The sequence below is a fragment of the Talpa occidentalis genome, unplaced genomic scaffold (genome assembly GCF_014898055.3).
Source record: "Talpa occidentalis isolate TD23 unplaced genomic scaffold, MPIMG_talOcc4v2.1 talOcc4.3, whole genome shotgun sequence".
In the NCBI taxonomy this organism is placed as follows: Eukaryota; Metazoa; Chordata; class Mammalia; order Eulipotyphla; family Talpidae; genus Talpa; species Talpa occidentalis.
This window is the reverse complement of record NW_023603184.1, coordinates 103,249,120-103,274,478: the sequence shown is the minus strand read 5'-3', so window position 1 is coordinate 103,274,478 and position 25,359 is coordinate 103,249,120. Positions and strand designations below refer to the sequence as shown.

At 41.3% G+C, this 25,359-nt stretch overlaps 1 protein-coding gene across 12 annotated transcripts in view; it reads right to left on the bottom strand.

The window, feature by feature from the left end:
• RAPGEF4 (Rap guanine nucleotide exchange factor 4) overlaps window positions 1-25,359 on the bottom strand; it is a 279,874-nt gene that overhangs the window by 55,810 nt on the left and 198,705 nt on the right. For all 12 annotated transcript variants that reach the window (XM_037523555.2, XM_054699866.1, XM_037523553.2 and 9 more), the window contains 6 exons: window positions 23,741-23,924; window positions 8,426-8,510; window positions 6,338-6,398; window positions 4,520-4,596; window positions 3,958-4,104; window positions 1,944-2,059 (listed from right to left, as the gene is read on the bottom strand). In XM_037523555.2, coding sequence (XP_037379452.1) covers window positions 1,944-2,059; window positions 3,958-4,104; window positions 4,520-4,596; window positions 6,338-6,398; window positions 8,426-8,510; window positions 23,741-23,924 — 670 coding nt within the window. The remainder of the gene's footprint in view (window positions 1-1,943; window positions 2,060-3,957; window positions 4,105-4,519; window positions 4,597-6,337; window positions 6,399-8,425; window positions 8,511-23,740; window positions 23,925-25,359) is intronic.

Here is a 25,359-nt window from a genome sequence, read left to right as displayed (position 1 = left end):
GCAACTCCTACCCTCCCACCCCCAGCTTTTGACCTGACTCGGGAAAGTTCAACATGAAAAACAATCCCTTGGGAGGGTGGCTTTTTACTCTTTGGGGACTGATTTTGTGTGGTGCAGTATTTTGTACTCATTGATATTTCGTAAATGCATTGCTGTGAACATGTACATGTTTTTGAATTATATAAAATATGTGGGTCGGTCTATAAGGAGACAAAATGGAAATCAGATCCAGTCCTAAAATAAATTTAATTCATGTGGCTTCTCCTTTTCTGTTTCCTTATTTTGCTTTCATGAAAAATCCGTACCTGGAGGGTTCTCTGAATGGAAGATGTAATAAGCAAATACCTTTGACCAATGCCATGCACAGCTGAAGGGACTTTGGGTCACTTGTTTCAAAGTTAAGGAGAATTTTTAAGGTTTCCATTTCGGGTAGCAAATTTTTTTTCGAAGACACTATTTAAAATGAAGATTATCACTATTAATATATTTAAGAGCACTATGGAAAATCATTGGGGGTAGCTCCAACCTTCACACACAAAATGTTCTCATTCTTATCCTCCTCTGGGGGCTGGAAGGACAAGTATTAAAAACACTTGAGCAAGAACATTTCAAGAATGGAAAGCAGCGAAACACAAACAAACAAAAGAATTCTGGCTGGTAAATGTAAGGGTTTGTAGGTGAAAGGACAGTTCTGTATATACTTCATTTCACATCAACCCTTTTGAAATATGTTGGTTTGCAAGGTTTACCGAAGAGTGTTGCAGATACAGTATTTATATACTATTGTATTTTTGCTATAGTAGGTTTCCAGACTGGAGGAGCAGAGGTTGGGAAGTTGGTCAAGCTGAATTTTAATTTCAGCTTTGCCATCATAGCTTTGTAATCTTGGGCAAGTATAAGTAACTTCTCTGAGCCTGAATTTTCTCTATCTGTTCAAAGGGGTTGTAATGAAGATTAGAAAAGTATGCAAAAACCCTACAGCTATTCAGTAATATATTTCTTCCCACTTTCTTTGAAAATGTGTTGATTCATCCAAATGAAAATGTCTAAATCTTAGGCTTTTAGTTCCAACAATAAAAATTCACCAGTTACATTAAGTGTGACAATTAAAGGAAACTCTGTTTACACGGCAAACAAATAAAAATAACTAGGGAGGCACTCTTTTTCAACAGATTGCTTGCGACATTTCCTTAGCTACAGTATTGGTGTTATTATTCTAAGATTGAAAATTAATCTCCATTTAAAACACTAAATTCTGTAATTTTCTACAATTTCTTAGAGTTACGTGTCCTAATTCTCTTAATATGCAAATATTGGCACAGTGGATGAAAGAGACTTATGGAGGAAGTTGCAGTGAAAGATGTAGATATACTGAGCAAGACTCAACAGGGGACCTGAGAAATGTGAAGGAAATACTACTGTGACATTAGCAGGAACACATGTGAATGAGGTCAAATGGACACTTCCGGGCTGCAATCATTAGACTGATTTATATTTGAAATCCATGTCTCCATCAATGGTGCCTACTCGGATAAAAGGATGAAAGCACTTCTTGAGAAATCCTACATCTGACACTCAACTACTAAAGGTTTTCATCACCTACTGGCCTATGTATCCTTTGAGCTGTCCAGTAATCCTATTTCATTGTTCTTCCTAATGCCTTCCTTTCCAAAGCTATTACAGTTGAACACTGTACACAGAGAGCATTTTTTGAGTAGGGAATAGTCCCCCCAGAATTACTCCAGGCAGCACCAAGCTCAATGCTGTGCCAGAAATGGATACATTATACTCCACAAGATGTGTGATTAGTCAATAGAGAGAAAAACAAGTCACACACACTGCTGTCTTCCACAAAAAAGGAGAACACGCTATTGTAGAAATGATGATACCATGTGAAAAGGTTAATCATAGTCTGGCAATTGCAGTGCTGGATGCAAACCTACTTTTGCTGAGGCTGTGAGTTTCCTTGATTAGAAGCCCTGTTCCCTGCTGGGACCTTCTCCAGCACCAAGACATCTTGGTCATGTTCTTTAAGTCTGACTGTATTCGCCTCAACGTCCTGCAAATACAAATTACACCACATACAGATGCTGCAGTTTTTCTCAGACAATGAAAAAAATTTCAAATGCTTCAGAAACTCATTTAGTGCTTGTGATGCTAATTGTTGCGTCTACAAATTAAGTCATTTTCAAAGTCAAGGGCTGGAACAGTCAGAGAGAGGACCAGATGAGGTTTGAGACAGGCGGTTTTAAAACTGCCTTTATCCCAGATTCAGAAAAGCAGCAGAGCAGAGAGAGAGGAGTGCAGTTGCGTTCTGGGAAATCTTTGGGAAAGGGAGGATAGCAGAAAGATAGGGAAGCAAAGGCATTTATTTATTCTTTATAAAAGTATGTGGCAATAGCACTCAGCTTCAGCAAAGTTCTTTTGTTCTGATTTTTTTTCTGAAGGTATTTAGTTTCCTTTGGAGGAGCACCTTTTCTCTCTAATCAAAAGACTTGGTTTATTTTTTTTTTAATTGGTTTGAAATGTGTTAAGACATTTTCCAGTTATTTTGAATAAATTTATAAGCTACAGCAGTGATTATGGTCCCAGTCTGATTCTTTCAAAGAACTTTTTGGGTAAAGGTAAAGTCCACTGTGTAAACTTAAAAGAATGAGTGACATTTAACCATTAAATTTCAATGTCATTTAAAGTATTATTATGCTTTTTCTATTTCCTCCCCATTCTAGATAAGAACCATGTGGTTCTTCTCCAGGTGGCGTGTTTTTTTTCTATATTAGTCAGTGGTATAAGTGGTATTTCATTAAGAAAACACAGTTCTAAGATAAACTTTGTTGTCAGAAATTTTGCCACCAAATGCAAATGCTTAAGGTTTTATAGGGATAGGTGTCCACCTATAAAGAATGGCAAACACAGCAAATCATCATTAAATAATGCCAAAAATAGCAGAAGGCACCAAAACTATATTTCTGATGCTAGGGGGCTAGAGAAAGAGCTAAGGCTGGGGCTGGGGGCAGAGGAAGTAGTCTGCTCTGTGAGCTAGCCAGGAAGGGAAAAGAGCAAAGTTATCCTAAAGGGAACACTCTCCCCTGGGTGAACTAAGCTGGGGTGAGATGGACTGTGGGTCACCTGATGGGACCGGGAGCCAGAGGTGATGGGACATTAACATCATCCCCAGCATCCCATGACTAGGTCTCTACCAGCCAAAGCTGGGTCACTTTTCCCAAAGGGGCCAGAGGCTGCTTAGTGGAGAATGACCAGGGACCATCTCCTCAAATGTCCCTCACTCTCACAAACACCTTAACAAGTCTAGGTAGGTCCATCTGTAAAGCCAATTTGCTTGCAATTTCATGGTTCCCTCTACTACCTCAATTATTCTTTGCCTGCATGCCAACATCTGAAATTTCTTTAGTGTGAATCAACTAGATATAAAGTACTTGAAATGAAAAGGCTTGGTTGGAACAACCACAATTAATATTTAATTCCCCCTAAAACATAATCACTCAATCAAGAGAGTGTGTGTAATGATATGAGAAAGATTCAGATTTGGAATGAGGCAGGAGAGGACACAGGAAGGTCTAGGATAAAGCAAGACATGGGGCAGAGGGGCCACCGCTGCGTTGGAGAGTGAGGTGGGGCAGGACACTAAAAGGGAAGCCTGAGATGGCTAAAGAGAAATGTCTCAGACTTGACATTTTACCAAGGCAATTCCTATTTGTCTTCAATTCCCACAGACTAGTTCCGGTGTGTGCAGTTACTTGTGCCAGCTCAGCATGCCACATTCGCAACATTACTGCATCATCAGCACATGGACCATCTCAGTTTTTGAACCAAAGCTCTTTGTTCCTAGAGTATTCATTAACCACAGCACTGCTCAAATAACACTGCACTCAAATCTTTGCCTATTTGGCAAAAGGGAAAATGGGAATCCTCTCAGACGCACTGCCTGGGACTCACCCTCAGAATCCGGTTGAAGTCCTCCTTGTCTACTCTTAAGAAATGGCAATTATCTTCTCGCAAGACGATAGAGGCAGCTCTCGGGGCATCATTAACCAGCGCTAACTTGCCAAAGTCATCTCCCTCATGCAGGGTACAGACCACACCCTGGAGAGAGCAGTACAGTCAGATGAAGGCAACCTGTAAAAAGGAACAAACACCACCCACTCCTCACCATGAATCCCCCTCCCCCTAAGACACTATATGTATAAATGGACTTTTCCCAGGGATATTGAAGGGAGGTTATATAATTAAATTATAATGTTTTCTTTTGCTTTCATTGAATAATGTGGTATATGGCCTGATTTTAATGTACACCTTATAATATATGTGGAGTCTCAGTTCAATGCAATTCTGAGTATAATAAATCTAGATAAGTTGTGATTAGAGGTGCTATAATGTCTCTTCTACCTGTAGTAACAATGTTGCTGCAAGTTTAATTGTAGTGCTGCATTGTTAATACTTAATGCCATACTAACAAATGGAGCATAGTAAAGTTTCAAAAAGAAAAAGATATATATACCTTGCCGTAAATGACTACATTCACTGATCCTTTCAGAATAATGTACCAGGAGGTACCTTCTTCCCCCTGGTTAAACACTGGATACAAAAAGATGAAAAGACTTATGACAAGAATAGAAGCACATCAATATAAATTACAGCTTATCAAATCATCAATTTTAAGTCCTTAGAATGACACATTTATTCTAGAAGAAAAAAAAATTACTGGAAAACACTAACTTATTCGGGTGGAATATTATTTCCTTTTCTACAGAACATGAAAGAAACAGAAACATGACATTACTCGCTATGCCCTAAAAGATAGGCTTTTACTAGATATAAAGTCACCAGCAATCCATTTCTTAGAGCAAATACTTCTCCACAATTCATCAAAACTTATGATGCTATAGAAAATAGTTTCAAAAAGTAGTCTGACTCATAATGTGGAGTTTTAAATAGTACTACCTATTGTTTATGGACACACAGCTACCTATTTTTTCAAAACGGGTTGGAATAATAACTCCTATGTTAATAGGACAGGAGAAACCTTGGGGGAGCAAAGAAAAGAAAGCAAGCATGGAGAGAACAAGAGGCTTCAATTGCATGTACAAATTTTAGTCAACTGCATGTACAAATATTAGAAAATATGAATAAAATGAGTGTTAGTGTTTGATAACAATTTTAAAAGTATATGTAATAATCTATTTTTACTTGAAATATTTAAATATTTCATAATAATATGAAAACAACAAGCAAGTACAAAAAAGATAAAATAGAAAGGTAAGAAATCAGTGACCATGACGATAAAAAAATTAAGATGAACCTTTAAAATGTAAAGAAAGGACATTCTGACCAAAATAAATATCAGTGTTAGAAATATCACTTTTGATCACTGAAAGTAAAACACTCTGAGATATAATTTTCAAAACTTTTTGCTTTTATAATTTATGTTCCATTGTACCAATTAACATGACTTAGCCTGAAGAAAGAGCAAAATTTTCCAAAGAATGTCTCTTGAAAAGTTAAAAAGTGTCCATGAAAATAGTTGCTGTTTCACTAAGTTTGGGAAGTGTCAATTTAAATGGACTGATCATTTTTCCTTATTGCAGAACTTCTGAGAATCTTAGCATGTTGTGAAGTCTGATGATTCTCCAAGAAAGGTTACAGAAGGTGGCACTTTCTAACCTGATTAGACTATTAACTCTGTTTTTCAAGAAGGATTTTGTAGGACTAGCAGGAAATAATATCTAAATAATTTTGTTCACATTTACTGATACCAAATTTCAAATTCTTCCAAATATGAACATAGCCATAAACTATAACTTGGATTCTGGAGAGACCTATATTATTGGTACTGCATAAATATCTGGGGCCAAGAAAATTTTCTCGGGCTTGGAGTTGACAGTGAAAGTGAGAAGAAAATGAAAGCAGGATAATTTATCATTTTAATTAGCAGTTCTCAAGAGATGGATAAGTTCAAACACTTCAAACGGAAGAGAGTTCACCATGAAAAGGTCCTGCTGAGGGTCATGCCTGAAGAGCACAGACTTCATCCCCCCTCTTTTAACACTGCTTTGAGTGAGCCTGGTGGGGACAGGGGAGAGAGGTGGGCATTCTAGCTGGCAACCACTGCGGGGCTGGTTCCAGGAAGCCAGCATGCTACAGAGTACCAGATACATGCTGCAATAACCACAGGTCCAGGAAAACGGAAGTGCCACATGACTTCCTGCCAAGTCAGACCCTAGGCCAAGAAAGGGAAACATTTGCAGGCAAGCTCCATGACATATGCTCCAGGGGGGAGACTAGTCAGGCCCAGTGTGCCATTCCCACATTCACTCACACACAGTTCCTCCTTTGGCATGAGACTCAAAAATTAGAACTCCTGCTAACTCCCGTTTCACCTAGAAGGAAAAAAAGAAAGAATGTGGAAAGGCCATCTTTGGGTGGGTAAAGGGACTGCTCTCTTTCTGAACAGTGCTATCTGTACTGCGTCCCACACGGCCACTCTCTCCCCCTGGGCCGCTCCTGTCTGGCAGGAATATTTACACTAGATTTGTGGCCGATTCTTAAAGCTCTTAGAAAAATTATTCTGTAAACCTATTCATTTAAGACAACCTCCCTAGAGACTGTTTAAGACACGATTTCACATGTATGAATTAGCCAATTTCTCCACTTATCTTTTTAAAAAAAATTTTGAGGCTACATTTTATTTTTAAGTAATTGATATATGTCCAGCCAAACCAAACTGCTTTAGTTCTTTTCATAATATTTAAGGTTAATAAAATAAACACCATGATGATATGCTTTCACTTTTCCATGTTTCTAACTTACCCCAATTTTAAAGTAAGATTTATAGCCATGAAACACATTCTGAGGCCTAAGGCAATTATGTTTCAGCCTCATGCTCTGCCTGTCTTTGGTCTGGGGTGGGAAGGTGAGTGCATCTGTGGTATCTGCAGCATCACGTGGCTGTTGCTATCACAGGCTCCTCCCTGTGTCGCACACGATGCATCATCGCAAACATGTTAGAAAATTCAAAGTCCAGCAGTTGAGCAATTAAGCTTAAATGTGTGAGGATGTTTATATTCCTAGGTAGTTCATTTTTTAAAAATTCCAAAATACGGTTCTCTCTAAGAACCAAGGAAACTAAGAATTTCCCATGGTACCTGAGTACTTGGGGTTTGAGGAAGAAGAAAGGAGTCTTCCCTCACCATACTCTACAGCATGTGCTTGTAGCACCTACACAGCAGGAGCTCCGGGGACTAGACCCATCCTACCTGGACAGAGTGAAGCTGGCAGGGCAGTGGCAGGCAGGAGGTGGGCTGGACCATACCCCTGCACAGTCCATGTAGGTGAGCCACCTTCTGGACTGCCAGCGTGCAGGGAGGAAGGTGAATTCTGTCTGGGTTGAAGGCAGAAAGGGTTGAAGCCCTTCTGCTTGCATCTATGACAAATGCCTGACTGCTGTCAGCAGAGACTTGAACACCCACCCCCTCCAGTGCTCCCAGAGCTCTGACCATGTGGCAGATGACATCACCCAGTGAACTGGGAAGAAAAGACCCAGGAGCATGTACATCCCACTGAGGGGCCTCGGTTCAGTGTGTGATCTGTGACTATGGAGCCTTTTCCTTTCCTCCTCCCCCTCCTCTTCTCCCCACTCCTCTTTTCCATCTCATTATTTACTGACAGTACATACTGGGTTGTTGGAAATGTCATGATACATTTTTGCTTGAAAAACATAGGAAAAAAAAAAAAGTCATGACTTTTCCAACAACCCAATAGGAGACTTATGTTGCCTGAAAAGTCTGTTCCTATGTTCCTCCTACGGGAGGAGGTGTTTCTATTCCTATTCGGAGATCAAATTTCCATCCACTGCCTTCCTAAATATCCTAATCAGATAGAAGCTTAAGGCTGGTGTCTTCCTTTGGGCCATTTTTTACTAGTGGGAACTGCTACTGTGCCTTAACATGTCTGGACTAATGTTCTTTGGAACCCCTGCTTCCTTTAATGGGGTAGCAAACTCAGGGAGAGCAGGCCTAAAGGCCAGGCCAGGACATCTTGATTTCTCTCTGCCTTTTCTCTTCCTTTCTCCACATTTCATGGAGGGGTCTCAGAGCCCCTCTTAAGACCTCTTTGTTTCATCTAAATACATAGGTTCCAAGACTCATATTTGTAAGGATGAAGTATATGTTCCAATTCTGCTTACATCATACTGTTTGGGGGATGAGGATATGTGGGAAACTACTAATGTGATAACACTTGATCCCCTCTGGGTGACTGTTCTGAGTATAACTTCCTTCGCATCTCGTGAGAGAGTGATTTATGAGGAAGAATTCAGGCATTCCTTCACCCTCCCCCACATACCACAGTACTCTGCCAATTCTAACTCAAAGTTGCCCTCACCCTGCTCAACTAAGAGACAACTTACTGTGGTAGAAAGATGGGATAAGGCCTTAATGTGAAGGAGCTCTTCATAGATAATCTCTAGGTCATCCACAGTCCTCTGGCCAGGTCTACAAAGAAAAAAGGAATAGAGAAATAATGAGAAAAAAGTAAAAAACTTGAAGTGCAGAAATGGATTCAGGGGTCAATCAATGTTCAGAGATTTTATAGGAGAAATCCCTATAAAAAGACATTGGTTGCAGGGGCAGATTATGCCATTACAATCCTTAAAGGTATTTTTTTTTGAACAAATGTCTTCCTTGGTGAAAGAACGTGGGACAAATCAGATGCGCACACAGCTGCTTTCCCTTGCAATCGCAGAGGGGAAAGCATCTCCACTCACATTGTAGTTGGCCGGCTTACTGCTCACTTCATAGAAGACTGCTCCAAAGCTGCTTTCAATACCACCTTCACCAGTAACAACAAGTGTCTTTTTACAGCACTAGGAACAATCAATTTCATCAACTGGATGATGGATCCAAATTTCTTGGGATCCTGTGTGACATCTTATACTAATAGAACAATAGTGAAGCTGTCACTTATGTTTGGGGCTATTGACATGCTTCTAATCAGAGGACTCAAATAAAGGGCATATATAGACTCAAAGTTTCCTCACTGATCCCTGAGGAGGTCAAGGCATGAGCAGAAAACTAATAGTAGTGTCTGAGATTAATAAGAAAGGAGTAGGAGAGGAAAGGGATTTATATCCACATTCCCCTAACTCTATTCCATGGAAAACTAATGTTCCTCCCAGGTGATGTTAACCCAGCATACTATGTGTAAAGTCCTTTTCCATGATTTATTATAAAACTAGTATCAAACATTCTGCCTTTAAGAATGGGGTGTGGGGCTGCCAGAAGCAACAAAGAAGACTGAGGATTCCTAATTATCTTCCAGGTCTGTAATTATTCTGTAATCACTAATAGTGTCTACTTATATGTCAATAATAATAGCTATGATTGGTCAGTAATTTGTATTTTTTTTTATTGCTCTTTACAATAAAGGCACCCTTACTCATGTGTTTTTGAAACTTAGAAATAAACATGTTTTTAATTCTGAGCGCCAGGAAGTCAATCCCGGTATTTGCAGGCAGGCAGCATTTACTCTGAGCTAATTGTTGTAGTCACAGGTGCTACCTATTCCATAATCACCTGTCTATTTTATGCATTTTGTCGAAAAAATTTCCACAATTTATGTCTTAATCAATGTTGCTGTATATAAAATATTTCAATCTTAATGAACTGCTGATGGAGATCTACCACTACCTTACATTACATTTTAAAAAGAGGTCTTTTTTTCAAATTAACTGAGGGAGTGGTGGTGTACCAAACAGTGGATTTAAAGAGGAGAGAACCTTATATAAAGCACTGAATTTAAAGTCTGGAAGATCAAGTTTTCATCTCAAAGTAACCGCGTGTTATCAAAGCCTCAGGCTCATCTGTAAACAGGAGACAATACCTTCCTGAGAGACATGTGAGAACTAAAAGAAGTAGCAAAAGTGAAGACCCTTGCATATTTATTTGTGTACATGAAAAAAAATCCAGCAAATGCTATTCAAGACTCACACCCTTGCACAAGAAGTTAAACTTCAAAAAAAGTATGACATATGGCCCAGCAAATTTTTATCTGCTATTTAATGAATGATTAGATAAGTGCTCTGAGCCTCCAATGCTGAATTGCAAATATTCTAAGATAGTTATTTAGATTAAATAAATTTGCAACCATTATAATATGGGAGAGATGACAAGAATTAGGGGCTTATTGGAGGAAGAAAACTCTTCCCATACCTTGTCTATCACCTTCTCAAGGACAGCTTTAACATGGACAGAAAATATGATATCCTTCTCTTAACGGTATTAAAGGATACATTTCCTTAATCCTTACTGTACAAAGATGGGTACTAAATCCATGATCCAAGATGAGGCCAGCCAGTTTCACCTCCAGCCAAGGGTCACTCCTGAAGGACACAACTATGTACTGATCTAATGTTTAATAGTGAAACTCAGTTAAGTATGGGACTCAGAAAGACACTGAAGAAAAGGCTATGGCCACAGGGGCTCTGGAGGAGCCAGGCCTTCTCAGCAAGGGGCTTAATCTACTACTTGACTTAGACATGGGGATTTTGAAGCTAGGACCCTTGGGGATTTAAAAGTCAATTGAGTCACCTCAGTCCATCTACTACTATAGAGACAGCTCATGTGGAAGACTCAAGGTAGGCTTAATGGGATTACAGCTCTTCAGCGCAAGGCACAGGCCTGCTGTTTCTGCTAGTTGACATCAGCTGCAAATAGCCCAAACACTCTTAGAAGGTTGGCTAAAGGAGAAAACGGTCACCAAGTCTCCTCACCTCCATGGTGTGGAAAGTTACGGAGGGAGGAGAAAAACTCAGCTGGGAAAAATAAGGGTTGCAATTTGGCTCTAAAATCTTGACTGATTTATTAAAGTTGGAATTTTGGGAGCAGATCTCTGAGTTTAGGAGTGTTTACCTAATATCAATATGCAATCCACACTGATGTAATCTTACAGATTAAAAAAAAAGATACTGTCTTTAGAATTTACAAATGCTTTTCTTTTTAAAGATTTATTTATGTATGCATACAAGAACTGGGGTACAGGCCAGAGATGCGGAGGGGGGGCATTGGAGAGGATTCACCAGAGAGAGTGGGGAGCAGAACAGGCAGATCTGCTGAAATACACTGCTAAGGGGAGCAGTGGGAGAGAAAGGAGAGGTCTGCTGCGCCATGTGGGTCAGCTCCCTGGCAGGGTATCAAAATTGTGCTGCAGTACCTGCAGATAGCTTTATAGTGGTGAGAATTAACCCCTTTTGCTACCAGGAAGGCCCCTGGAATCTACAAATTTTATTTTATTAAAAAAGATTCTATGTCTGTCAAGACTTAAAACATATGATTAAGAAATTGGTGAGATCCTCAATGCAACATATAAAAAATCTGATATTAAGGTTCCAGGCTGCCTTTTGAGACATTAATTTTGGGAGCAGCAACAAGGCATAGGAACCGACAGCAAAGATGGTAATATTCAAGCTATTTTTGAATCTACTCAGCTACCTGCAGCCCTGCACCCTTGAGTACTGCCCAGAGAGCTTCTCCCCTTCCAGGCTCTCCTCTTTTTCTAGACATTTCTTCTCAATGGCTTTTTGGGTCTATTTTTATTAGTGTTCACTTCTTGAACTGTACTGTGTCTCAGAGTTCTGCTTTTAGTTTTGTTCTACCTCTCTCCCTGGGAACAAGCTCCAACATTCATCTATACAAATATTGAGACCTAAATCTTTATGTCCAAATACATCTTTTTCTTGAGCTCCAATAGCTTCCTGGCCATCTCTTTCTAGATAATGCACAAACACCACAAGCTCAATCTGTCCAAAAGAAGTGCCCCCTCATCACACAAGGATCTTTAAAGCGATCTCAATTTACTTTGCCAGATTCTTCTGTCTCCCCTCTGTTCACACCTCCTCTCATGGCCATGTTCTCTGCTCCAGTCCTACAGACATTTCTTATGCTTTTTCATGTCTCCAAGACTTTTCATATGCTTCTCTCTTTTCCTAGGATATTTTTCTTCCCAACTTCAGATGTCAACTCTTCTATTTGTTCTCCAATCTTTACTATTCTATCATTCACAATCTTACTGCTGTGGTAATTACACAAACTGTGAAGAATGCTATTTGCTAAAATATCCATAACTCTAGATCATTTTTCTCAAGAGATGTAACATCTGGAAGTGCAAAGGGCACCAGATTAAAACAGAAACTAGATTTGATATCAAAATCATGGACTTCCTAGGTGCCCCAACTGGACTAATGCCTGTTTCTGAAATTATAATAAGGGATTAATAAACAGGTATGCTGTAAAGATCCAATAAGTTAAAAAAACAAACAAACCAGGAAGTAAAGATGTATTGGAAATTGACACAGATGTGGGAAGACATCAGGGCGGGTGCTCAATATGACTCATCAGATGAATGAACACATGAATTCTCACAATCCATGCTGCCCTCAGCGTCTGCCCAAGGGAGATGGCAGCACTACCACCAACTATTCTTCTTTGGTAACCTGAGGGGACTAGAGGCCTGTACTCAGGCATCCTTCCTACTGAAAGATAGGTAAGATGGAGATACAAGACATGACTCACTTCCAACGCAGCGCATACTTGTGCCAAGGCAAAAGATTATTAGTGGAAGAAGGAGATAAGATGGAAATATTGACCCTCATCTCTCTCTCCAACTCCCATTGAAAGAAAGAAAAGATCCATCTCTACGGGATTATAGACTTATTTATCCAGCTGTGAGGAAGACATAATCACGTTAGACCAGCTTAAGTTACTCAGTCTAAATCAAGATGGGGGAGCTGCATGGAGGTGACCCCTGAAGACCAAGCAATCAGTAGGTAGTCGATGTACCGTCAGGTTATTGTCTGCCTTGTGAAGACTTGATAGGGATGATCTCTTAAAATGCAAAACAGCACTGAAAACCAACAAGCGCTTCTACCAACAAACCACAAAAGTACTAGCAGCTGGCAAGGTGTTTTAGGAATTCTTAGACGATAGAAAGCAGATAGGAATCAAAGGTCTGAGAATGCCTGGAAGCAGCCACAACTCAGCATTCACAGAAGAAAACCCTCACGGGAGCAAGACAGCATCACAGACAAGACAGGGCAGGAAAGGGTCGGAGTGGTCCAACACAGACAGCTCCACTCAGGTCAGCAGGCAGCACAGCCCTTCCCACACCCCACACTGAGAAGGGGGCAGTGGCAGAGTTTACTGCTAGTCGAAGACTGAAACTTGCTCTCTAAGACACAGGGAAGAGCCTGAGAGTGAAGCTGAATAGAGCGTGTGAGAATTCTGGGCCCGTCAGGGAGCGAGTCGTGGAGAAGGAAAAGGAGCAGCAGCTCTCCTAGAATGGAACTATCTGGAAGGGCTCCATTGTGAGAAACCCTTGTTTTGGCAACTCAGGGTAGAATGGGGGTGGCTTCAGCCTACCTGCTCCCCACAAACTCTCAGAAAACAGGGCCTTCCAGAAAACATGGTCCACTGCAGAGTCCCTCATTACTCTCAGGAGTGGCTCTGTTGGGAGTGGGGATCTCGACATCTGCCCAGAGACCCACACAGCAGCTTATTCTACCCACTGGCCCTCTGCTCATCAAAAACCAACAGGGAGGAATCAAAACCTGCACAGGGTTCACTGGATGCCATGGAGAAAACCCATGGCAGCTTTTTGAAAGAGAATGGAACAAAGCCCAGAGTAGTTTAGTCTGAGTCTCAAATAACATTCAAAATGAAAGGAAAAAACAACAACCCTGTGGTCTAAAGTGGTCAGTGAAACCACAGAGGAGACCATTGTCATTTGGTGACCCACCCAGGTAGCAACGAACTTTTTAGTCCTATTTACAGCAAACGTTTTAACGAGGTGAGAGAAGTCAGGATGGCAAGGTGTGTAGCGACTTACTTTAAAAAATGAGTATGTTCAGTTAGCTAAGCAACAAAAGCATAGTTGAGTTTGCCACGAGCCAGGACACTGTTCCTTCAACATGCCATTAGAAAGGAAAGTTGAGGTTAGTCCAAGGGAAGAAGCCAATGGAGCAATGTCAGGATGACCAACTTTTCCCACCAATGTGAATCAAAATGTGAGACCCTCCTCCACCCAGGTGGACCTTCCTGCTCTGGTAGTAAGGACAGGGGACCCCCGGCCTCTCCCAAGGCTGGCAGCTCAGAGCTGCTGTGCTTTCTAGTGTCTCAGAAAAGACTCACCTTTCTACTCTTGCCTCACACAAAGGTTCACCCCCTCAAAGAGATCCATGACAGCAAACATTGAGCCTTACCAACTGCAACCACTGAACAAAGTCACATTTTATTTTATTATTTTTTTTAAGATTTATTTATGCATACAAGAGCTGGGTGTAGGCCAGAGATGCAGGGGGTGAGAGGATCCACAAGAGACAGAGTGGGGAGCAGAAAAGTTGGATCTACTGAAATACACTGCTGAGGGGAGCAGCAGGCGAGACAGGAGAGGTCTGCTGTGCCATGTGGGTCAGCTCCCTGGCCGGGGAATCGAACTCATGCTACAGTGGCTGCAGATAGCTTCATAGTGCTGCATCTTAACTCCTTGTGCCACCAGGGAAGCACCCAAAGTCACATTTTAAAAGCAGGTTCTTATGGCAAAGAGTGGCAGGAAGCACAGTTCATGCTTTGGTGTTTATGGGGAAAAAGTGGAGAATGGGATCCTACAAATCAGCCCCCAGCTTGTTAAAAGAGTAATGAGAGTGTCCCAAGGACTGAAGGCAGTTTGGCTTTCACAAGCAAGGGAGCATGGTGCCCCTAGCAGGAGAGGAGGGGACTGGAATGCACCTTGCCAGAGCGACCTGTGAGGCCAGGCAGTGAATGGACTAGGCTGCTCTGAGTGGTGGCGGCAGTGAATGTACCTGGTCTTTGCTTGTCCTTCTCCAGATGTCACAGGGAGAGATATTAGGCATCCCTGCTTCTTTACAAATCCGCATGGTGCCGCCCTGACGTGGATTTGTTGGATCCTGCTGTGGAAAGGCCTAGTTTCTGCAGGGGATGTGTTCTGGCAGCAATGTCTAGTTACAGACAAGATAATAAATGGGGACAGATGGAGAAGCAGTTTATACATTAAAGGATGGGAGGGCTCAGGTGATATTGGAAGCTGTTGGTAAATACAGTTTTATCAAGGAATTTATCAAGGTCAGAGACAGAGGCCTCAGTTACTAGAACGTGGATAAAATGAAGGATGTGTCCCGGCCAAAGCAGCACAGTAGCACGGCTGGGAAGAAAACACGCAGGTGAGAAAGCAAGTAAGTCAGCTCTTCTATTCCTGGTGCCCAGGCCACACACCCAGAAAAGGCAGCATTATAAACATCTACACACATCACGCCAAGCTTCAGGATAAAGGAAAGGCTTTGTTGTCTTATTTTTCTGGGGGGTGGGAGTGAGAATACTTTGTTTTTGCTCTACATTCCACCATGACACACCTAATTCTCCTGCTTACAAGTCATTTCCCAAACTTGGATCATATTCCAACACTCTTAAGATCCTCTGGAGAGCTCACTGCTTCCACTTCCCTTCAAGGGCAGTATGGTGTTTCCCACCCCCTTGTCTGAGAAACCAGCAGAACATGTTGCTTTTTCTTTACCACCCAGGTTCCTTGCTTCTTAGGAGTTAGCTCTTAAGGGTACAGACATGGCGGGAGCCTGGTGAGGAGACACCGAAAAGTGTCCTGTCCGGTTCTGCCCGCTCATTCCCTGCCAAACACCAGCCCTCACCTTGTCTTTAACCCAGAAAAGGATATTTAAAGTTTATCTGATGCAATTTCTAGTTCTGATAGCAACACATATGTACAGAGATTCTCTCATTCTCTGTGAAGTTAGAGATGAATACAGTTTATAATTGTTGGAAGGGGCATGGGCTTTATGAATATTTGTGAGACATGAAGTCCAGGCCAACAGAACATGGGGCAATCACTCCATACTAAAGGCCTCTGAATGAGAGGTGTGTTTTTAGGACAATGTGATTACAGGTTTTTCATGTTTAGAAACAGACTTTGCCCAACATATTTCCAGCCAAAGGATTTATTCTGAGGACATGCTGAAGTTTAACCCTAAACTTTTAAAAGATTTACTTAAAAATACAAATGTTTTTCTTTACAATGCCTAAGCAGCAAGTTGAGAAAAACAAATCTGGATGGAATCAGACAGTATTGCTTCTGCCTTCGTGTAGCATGCATAAAAGTTGGGTTGAAAAATCAACTGTTTTTTTAAAGGGTACAATGTGGAAGCATTACTACTTTTTCCTTGCAAACATTAATTCTTAAATAATCAGGGATAGATGAATTATCCACATTTCTTTGATTTATCTGCTATTCAATTAACTCCAGTAGAGAGGATGAAGTTGAGGCAACCTAACAGAGAAGAAAGAATATTATCCATGGAAAAAAATGAAATTGGATTTGGAATAAGTAAAATGGGCTCAGATCCTGGTTCAGCCACATATACCACTCTGTCATGTTAAGGAAGGCACTTTTTTCACCTGTAAATTATGGACAATAACAATGCTACTCAGTTTACAGAGTTATTTTGAGGTTCAAAGAGGTGATGGACGTGAGGCCACTATATAAACATGATACTGTGAGTCAGATATCAATTGTTAAGTTTTGTTTGTGATTCTTGCTGGTGGGTGGATGTGAATTCTTTGTACAGTAGATGGTACACTTATACTCACTTCAGGTCTATAGGGTTATAGCTGAGTGAGGAGAGATTAGTTGATAACAATTATTTCTAAATCAGATTTCCTGACACTTTTCCTCATCGGTGCTCCAAGACTACACCCAGGAAGCCATTTTTGTATCCGCTTTTCCGGGAATAAGTGGTAGAACATCGGCTCCAGAGACAGACAGACCTGTATCAAATCTTGAAGTCTACACCCTGGATAAACACAGGTGCATGATGTAACCTACATCTGTTTCTTAATCCATAAAATGTGGATACTATTAATCATAACCTCATTGTTCTGATAGGAGAATTGAATTAGATAGTGGTTGAACAAAGTGTCTAGTATGTATGCTCAATAAACTGCAGGTAAGTATGATTTCATTTGTTTTTCTATTTATAACCCCAATGTGAAAAAGTGACAGCATAAGCAGGTATTATTAAATTCATTCTATAACTTAAAAGATTTGTATCCTGAGATGATGGGTGACTTAATGATAACTTACAAGACTAGAATCCGAGGTTCTTATACTCCGTAATATTTCCATTTTTATTTAGCAGACTCTTGCATCAAAACATGTATCCAGGGCCTCCCTGGTGGTGCAAGGAGTTAATACAAAACCTATGAAGCTATCTGCAGCCTCTGCAGCACCAGTTCAATCCCCGGCCGGCCAGGGAGCTACCCACATGGTGCAGTAGACCTCTCCTGTCGTGTCTGCTGCTCCCTTCAGCAGTGTACTTCAGTCAGTCTGCCTGTTCTGTTCCCCACTCTGTCTCTGGTGAATCCTCTCACCCCCCACACCTCTGGCTTGTACCCCAGTTCTTGTATGCATAAATAAATACATCTTTTAAAAAAATGTATCCAAAATGCTGCTGTTAAACGATCAAAATATAATTTTTTCTTTTTTTTTTAAATAGAGGTAACACTGGTTTAACACCATATATGCTTCACAGGTGTAGACTCTCATGGTGTTCCCACATCATTCCCACCGCCAGAGCACCCATAACCTGCCACCACAGTCCTTTGGGTCTCCTCCTTCCTCTTCCTCCTTCTTCCTTCTTCCCCCTTCCCCTCTGGGAAACTCAATTTTACAGTCAGGATCTAGGATTTGTTTTTGATTTGGTTTTGTCTGACCTTTGTTTTGTTCCTCGATATTGCATATATGAGTGAAACTATCCCATATTTGTCTTTCTCCTACTGTTTTATTTCCCTTAGGAAAAATATAATTAGTTTTAAGCTCATAAATTCATATTGCATTCTGTCTTAAGTTCTGGGTCATCCTACCCATTCTCTACAAATAGTAGAAAACGCTACCTACTACAAACTGTATCACACCTCCCCTTTAAAACTCTTGCATGGTACCCCAAGTAGTTTATATAATTTTCAAGGAACACAGAAGGCATTGTAGACCACCCCTTCATCTCACCTTGGTCTAACTCTCCAGTCATTTCACACTCCCTCAGTGTGAACCAGCTTGTTATTCCCTGCTGGCACTTCCCTGACATCTTTGGGATCCCATCCCTGCCAGGCTAAGCGTTCTTTCTTTATTCTGGGAAGAGGAGCACAAAAAATATTATTTTTTGCTGCTCTTAAGAAAAAGGGACTTGAGAATCAACCTAAACATTCAACAAAAACAAACTGAGGATAGATTATTATACACCCATTAAAAATCTTGTCCTTAAAGAATGTTATGATACGTTAAGTATAATATTGAAAAATAACCAGAGGGATAGGCACAAAAATGTTAATAGTAGTTACTTCTGGGAGATGTGATTATATTTGCTATTTTTTCTTCTTTAACTCTTTTGAGTAGTTTCCAAATTTTCTACAATGAACAAATTGAGTTTAGCAATAAAGAGCCATTAAAATCTTGAGGTAATCTTATAATGAACCCTAACCTGTAAATGGCAGCTACATTCATCTTCTTCCCTCCCAAGTCAGAGACCTGCTGGCAGTAATCCAATGGTTGGTTTTTTTGGGCATGGAAACATGAGGACTAAGTGGTAAATTGCTTTTATAGGAGAGAGGCTAATCCAACCCCAGAAATGGTCCACTTTATGTGATCATTTATTCTGGTAAATTTTATGAGCTTTCACTTGGAGCACAGCAATCTTTCCAGGAAAAACAAAGGCAAATTTGGCATTCACTGAAGCACAAGATTCACAGTGAATTTCTTATTTCATAAAGATTCAGCTCTTTCATCATGCCTCTTTTCATTCTATTTACATTTGAAGATGGACTTCATGATGTTGAGCCTTCCCTTGGCATATCCCAACAGGAACCCAAACCCTAGGCTTCATCAATTTTAGGCTTGCTAATTTGGGTTCCTCTAAGGAAGCAAATTTCCCTATAATTATCAGGATTTCAAATTTCACACTCTCAAAAGAAAAACCAAAAAAAAAAAAAAAAAAAAAACCTTGAACAGATAAAGAGCCTGCTCAAACAGGCTCTGCTAACTAAGAGAAACTGCACAGCTTCTCAGGTGCCCTCTACAGCAAGTGTGTGGAACAGCGGGTGGGGCTATCAATGCAGCCAACTGATACACAAGGAGGGACCCTCCCCTCCAAGTCTTCTCATACTATTTGATCATCTAAAATTATAGCATATGTTAGAAAATATTAACTAATCCTATGAAATAAATGAACTCAAGTTTCTGAGTTTCCAACCCATCTAAAAGACAGGAACATGCCAATAATTCGTTTATATGTATACATATGTATATATACAGAATACACATATGTATGCACACGTGCATCTACACACATATTTGCTAAGGCCCAACCTACTTATCTCTTTTGCAACTACTTAAGATTCTAGACTTTTAGGGTAATTCATAATTGCAAATCTAACTAGAATTAGATCTAGGAAATAGCATCTAATTGATTTCCCTCCCACCTTTAGGTTGGTCTCCAATAGACCATTCTAAACACCTCTTTAAAAAAGAGTTTGGGGGCCTCCCTGGTGGCGCAGTGGTTGAGCGCTGGGTTGCGAAGCTGCCCGCAGCCTCTGCAGTGCTGGTTCGATCCCTGGCTGCTCCCCGGCCACCGGAGGAAGGTCCCACATGGCGCGCAGACCTCTCCTGCCGCCTGCTGCTCCCCTCAGCAGTGTACTTCGGTCCTTCTGCCTGCTCTCCTCCCCACTCTGGCTCTGGTGAATTCTCTCACCCTCCTGCGCTTCTGACTGTACCCAGTGCTTGTATAAACAAACAAACAAACAAATAAACAAATCTTTAAAAAAAAAAAAAAAAGAGTTTGGGAGGCCTGTAAGGCAGGCCTTGAATTTGTCTCCTTGAATTTCTTTTTATCTAACTGATCTCAAGTTTACCTGTCACTGCCTACCTAGTCACTCTACATGTCTTTGCTGATGGCCTTACTCAGAGTACCTGCTCAGAGGTAGCCAGAATGCATGCATCTACTGGGAAGGGTCTTCATGATATCTACTAGCTACAGGGCAACCTCTTGTTTTTAGACTTATAAACAAAGCAAAATCAAAACAATAAGCTCCACGAGCTCATTTTAGGTTTGATGGCCCTGTCTGGGAGCTGCAACAACAGTGCCGTCAAGCTGTCACCATTCTATAGCACTTGCCCCCAAATGCCATCCAGGTCTGCACCTGCGAAACCAGGACAGGCATTGTGAGTCACTCTGCCTGCCACCAAATAAAAAGCTAATTTCACATTCAGAATGTATGTTTTTTTTTTCAATACCAATAGCAACAAGAGTGTGCCAAAAATTTCCCCCTGAAGCTCTATTCTGTTTTTTAAACTACAGAACATTCTTTCATAGTTTGACAGTTAAAATGCTGCAGTTAATGTAATAAACAGAGAATTTTTCTAAGTAGCCTGTCAAAACAAGTGACACTTTTTTTTTTTTGCTAGCGAGTCTCGGATTCAGAACAATAGGAAGTACCTTTCAAAGCAACATCTTCATTATACAATCAAATTCTCAAAGTAATCTTCTCATCAAAGAATATTGTGTTATTTCTTTCCCAGTAATTATCAGAGTTCTGCAACCTCTCTGGCAGTGGTGACTATTATAAAATGCAGCTGTGCTGAGCTTAAAAATTGGGGGGTCCTGCCCTGGTCGATATGGAACCAGTGCATCTCATGCTTCTCCATTTTCTAATGAATTGGCAGTTTGGGCAGTAAAAAGTCAACATTTCCAGGACCTTTGAACATGCCCTCAAATTCTCAAATTCTCAGCTGGTCTCTTCAAGGAGAGCAATGGTATTGACAATTCTTGATCAGCTAAGTTTATTTTCTTTCCACTTAAAGTAGGAGCTCCAAACAATATATACAAAAGTGTGTGTGTGTGTTTGTGTGTGTGTGTGTGTGTACAGTTTGAAAATAGATCTCATAAAATTAGATTTCTTATTTTTCGCTTTCCCATCTCTTGGGGGCTGTCACTCCAGAAGGAAGAAAAACTATGAATACTGAGTAAAAGAAGAACTCTAGCCCCCAAGTGCCAGTGTTTACAGGTTCATAAAACCTGGGGAGATGGGGAAAATTCCAAGAGCACCCAAAATGATGTATCATGGAATACTGGTGGAACCTGTACTTTAATGGCCAGTGACAGACTGGAAAAGTCATGTCTTTGGAACGTAATTTTCTGTGAAGAATCTTTGGGCTGCTAAGGACCATGCAATTCAATGCTGTATGGAAGAAAAAGGCAGCAGAATTACAAGTTCTAATTTCTATGGGTAACCAAAAAAACTGCCCTCAGGCTCTTGTAAGAGTGCTTGAATGATGGGCATGAATATTCCAGCCTGGTGCCTGGTGTACAGCAGGCACTCAATACATGTCTGCTGCATCTCAATCTGATTTGGAATGCCTCTCTCATTGGATTATAAACTCCCCAAAGTCAATAACCATTTTATTACATTTTTACAATGAAAAACCTCTTTGGTAGATGCTCAAAATCTTTGTTCAAAATCTTTATGAGTCCAAAGGTACTTCTGCCTTCCTTGAAGCAACTGAATTGAGAGAACATTAGCTGGGGCTGTATATCCATTTCTTCATTCACTCAGCAAAGGTTTATTAATGGTCTATCAGCATGATGCATGGAGCTAGAACATGGCCTTCTCTAACTTCCACTCCAGGCTGAATACCCCTCTCCACTTTATATTCAGGTCTGTCTCCTGCACTAGACAGGAAGGAGGTGCAAACTTCAAGTTCAGTGCTGCAGTTTTAGCAACTAACATACTATCTAGAACAAAATAGGTATTCCAAAAATGTTGGTTAAATGAATAAATGATTAAAAACAAAGTAAAATGAGATACGTCTTTCCCTTTAAGTGACTCATAGCTTACAGCAATGTTTCTCAGCAGGGGCAATCTTTTCAGGACAGCTCCTTATTTTGTAGGGTTTTAGATATTGGGGTAGGTTTAACATCCCTTGATCCCAGCCACTGCCAAATGCCATCAGTGCAGCCCCTCATACACCATGAAAACCCAGTATCCTAACATGTTCCCAAAGTCCCCTAGGGCCTCTCCCACCTCTGACTCAGAACCACTGTGCAGTAAGAGCTTGAGCGAGGAAGGCAGCAAAGGGGAGAGAGAGGGAATCCAGGAAATGAGGAAAGTATAGATGATGGACAATGGGACAAAGGGGTGGAGAGAGCAGGAAAGCACTCTGATAGGAGAGAAAGCATGGCTCAGAATGGTGATGTTCATTTGAGTTCCCCAAGCCCAAGGGCTCTTCCTGTATCCCCTCACCACTTCTACAATCTTCCAGGGCAAAGAGATCACAAATTTGTCAGGGAGGACCCTACTTATGAGTAAGTGAGTGAAGCTCTGGCTTTTCTGTTTGACATTTTGTACTTACCAGTAAATGTTTTGTTTGAAGAAAACCGTTTTGAGGCTAAAAGAGCTGAAAACCAAGGTTCTAGAGTTTAAGACTGTTAACCAACTGGATGGAGAGAGGCCTTTGAAACCCCTGGTGTGGGATATGAAGACTCAAAAGAAACGTTAGACAAAGAGTACATGGGATGACAAGAGTGAAGTATGTTGAAAGGCTGTAACAGCACTGGATAAAGGCCAGCGGAAGAGGGGAAACCCTGGGGGAAGGAATAAAGGAGGGCTCAGAGGGCTACTTGAGGTGGTATGCGAGGCAGACTTGGGGGAATTTGTTCTGTGGGACACCTCACTCTTGGAAAACGCCCAGCTGACACAGACACGTAAAGTTGAACGCTCTTGTCGAGACCCACCAATAAATGGAGGTCTGCCAAGCCAGTGACTCAGAGTAGACGGCCACAGCTGGCTGGCACTGGCTGCAGGGTGGAGGGCGATCTCATTCCCAACAGAAAAACATAAGCCTGTGTGGTGGTTTCAGAACCAAGTGCCAAGTCATCCCTTATTAAAAAGGCTTGAGATTAGACTGTGCTATAATGTCTTACAGCAATTTAGTAGAGTACACTGAATAGAAGAGGGGCTCAATAAATTCTTTCTGCATTGATCCGATTAAATTGATTCCTCAATTCCACTAATGGGCTGCGACTGGAGATCAGGTTGGACTCAGCTGAGAAGAAGGGGAAAGAGCACTTCAGGGGCTGAATGGAGGAGTCAAGGGGTGAATGGAGCAGTGGTGCTCTCTTAAAAACTAAAAACGTGTCTTTGAGCAGAGGGCTTAGAATTTGGTGAAAGGGAATTCTGAATGAATGAATGAATGGAAGAATGAATGGATGCAAGCACAGGCATGAGGGCTAGGGTTCTGCCTACTGCTGACATATTGCATTACAAAGAAGAGGCAGGTGTGGTCTGGCAGAGAATCAGAGCAGTTTCTGTTTGTCATTGACCAAAGGTTATTTCATACGTGGAATCAGTTTTGACATCTTAAGCCAACTGCTAAAAGACTCCATAGTTTTAGCTTATGCAGATGGGAAATGGAATCTTCTGGTTCAAAAATAAAATAAAAAAGAGACAAACACTGTTGTGCTACTTCTTCAGGGTCTCTCTCTCTCCTCTGGCTGGGGGTGAAGGCCAGGTTTTTTTTGAATCAACCTCATTTGGGTCTGCCCGTATGCGCGCACGCGCCCCAGTGACCAGCGGGGCCTGTGCCCTATGCTCTTACTCACGGTTTTCGGAGGATCATCCTCATGTGGGCATCGGGACCCATCTGTGACAGCAGCAGCATGGTGTCCTGGAGCTCCTCGTCACACTCCTTCTTCTCCTCCTCAGTAGGCAAAGGGGCATCCTCGTGCTCGTCATCCAGAAATCGATAAAATAAATATTTGTCTTGGAAATGGTGCTCCTGGTCCACTGCAGGAAACATGGAGGCGAGTGTCAGCCAGTGCACCTCTGCCTCACGGCCCCGGTTACCAGAAACAAAAAGTGTTTGGTGCTGGTCAAGACAGCCAAGTGGCAGCACAGTAGTGAGACTCCTCACCCTTCTCAGCCGCCTCGCCCAGGGCCGTGCAGCTGGAAGACATGACCTCCCCAGCAACCACCACCCGCCCGTCCCCTGGGCCGCCCTGCGACTCCATTAAGGAGACCTGCCAACTTTTCTGAGATGAGCACTTTGACCAGCAGAAATTGTTTTGGTGACATTTTCTAGGATGTGGTACCTATGTCGCAAAGACGAAAATAACCAACTCCCATATCATGCTCTTTCTGAAAGCACAGGCTTAAAAAAATACCAGGTTTGTCAGAATCAGAATTCATGTTTTTCTTTCAACATGTACCATTTATAACCGTGTCTGTCTGCACTTAAAGAAATTGTTTGAACAATGCTGACCAGACCAAGCTTCTAGGTCATAGACCCTTAGATCTCATAATAATTTCCTTCCAGTTCTGATTTTAAAAAGCTTTTTACTCTTGTTCCTTTTAAGCAAAAAGATTTAGATCTTGGTAGGACAAGATCACTGAATTCTGTTCAGAATCTCTCATCTGTATGTCTTCAGAGTTTTAAGCCCTTCTTCAGGATGGAGCATCAACACTGTCAAGAGATGAAGAGAAGTAGTGTGTCCTTGCTTAAAATGTGACCCCTGGCACAGCAGCACTAGCATCGTCTGGGAACTTGCTGGACATGTAGACTGGCAGGGCCCATCCCAGAGGTGCTGAATCAGAATCTGCATGTTTGCAAGAGGCCCAGGCAATCTGTATGCACTCTGAAGCATAGAAACACTGGTAAAACTGTCACTGGAGTCTCAGGTGTTGCTAAATTAAATAAATGATTTTAATAGTTTGTCGGTTTGGAAAATAGTCTTAAAATAAATGGCATGAGTAGTTCAACCACAGATACACTCCTGTCCTGAATGACTACTCTGCTCAATTATAGTCCCTGAAGATATCGAGGGCTGCAATTGCAGAGCACATTCCTGATTTTAAATATGGTCATTCTGTGGGTATACAAATTGGCTCTCCCAGACAACACCACAGTTAAACGGCAGCTTCTGAATTCATCACTTTTTTTCATGTCATCAGCCCAGCCACACATTTCATCGCTCTTCATTCTGCCCCTGCATCACGACTGCTATGCAATACTGAGTATAATCACACTATCAATGAACTGTGAATGCAAACTAATAAACATAATTGGAACTGATACACTCGGGTTGCAATTTCATCTTCCCTTCATACATTTTCCAAAGTTAGGAAGGTACAATGGTGGAACACAGCAATCAATAGCATTCACTCGCAGCATTTGTGTTGCTAAATGAAGACGCTATCTCTGGAGGTCCCTAAAGGGCTCATA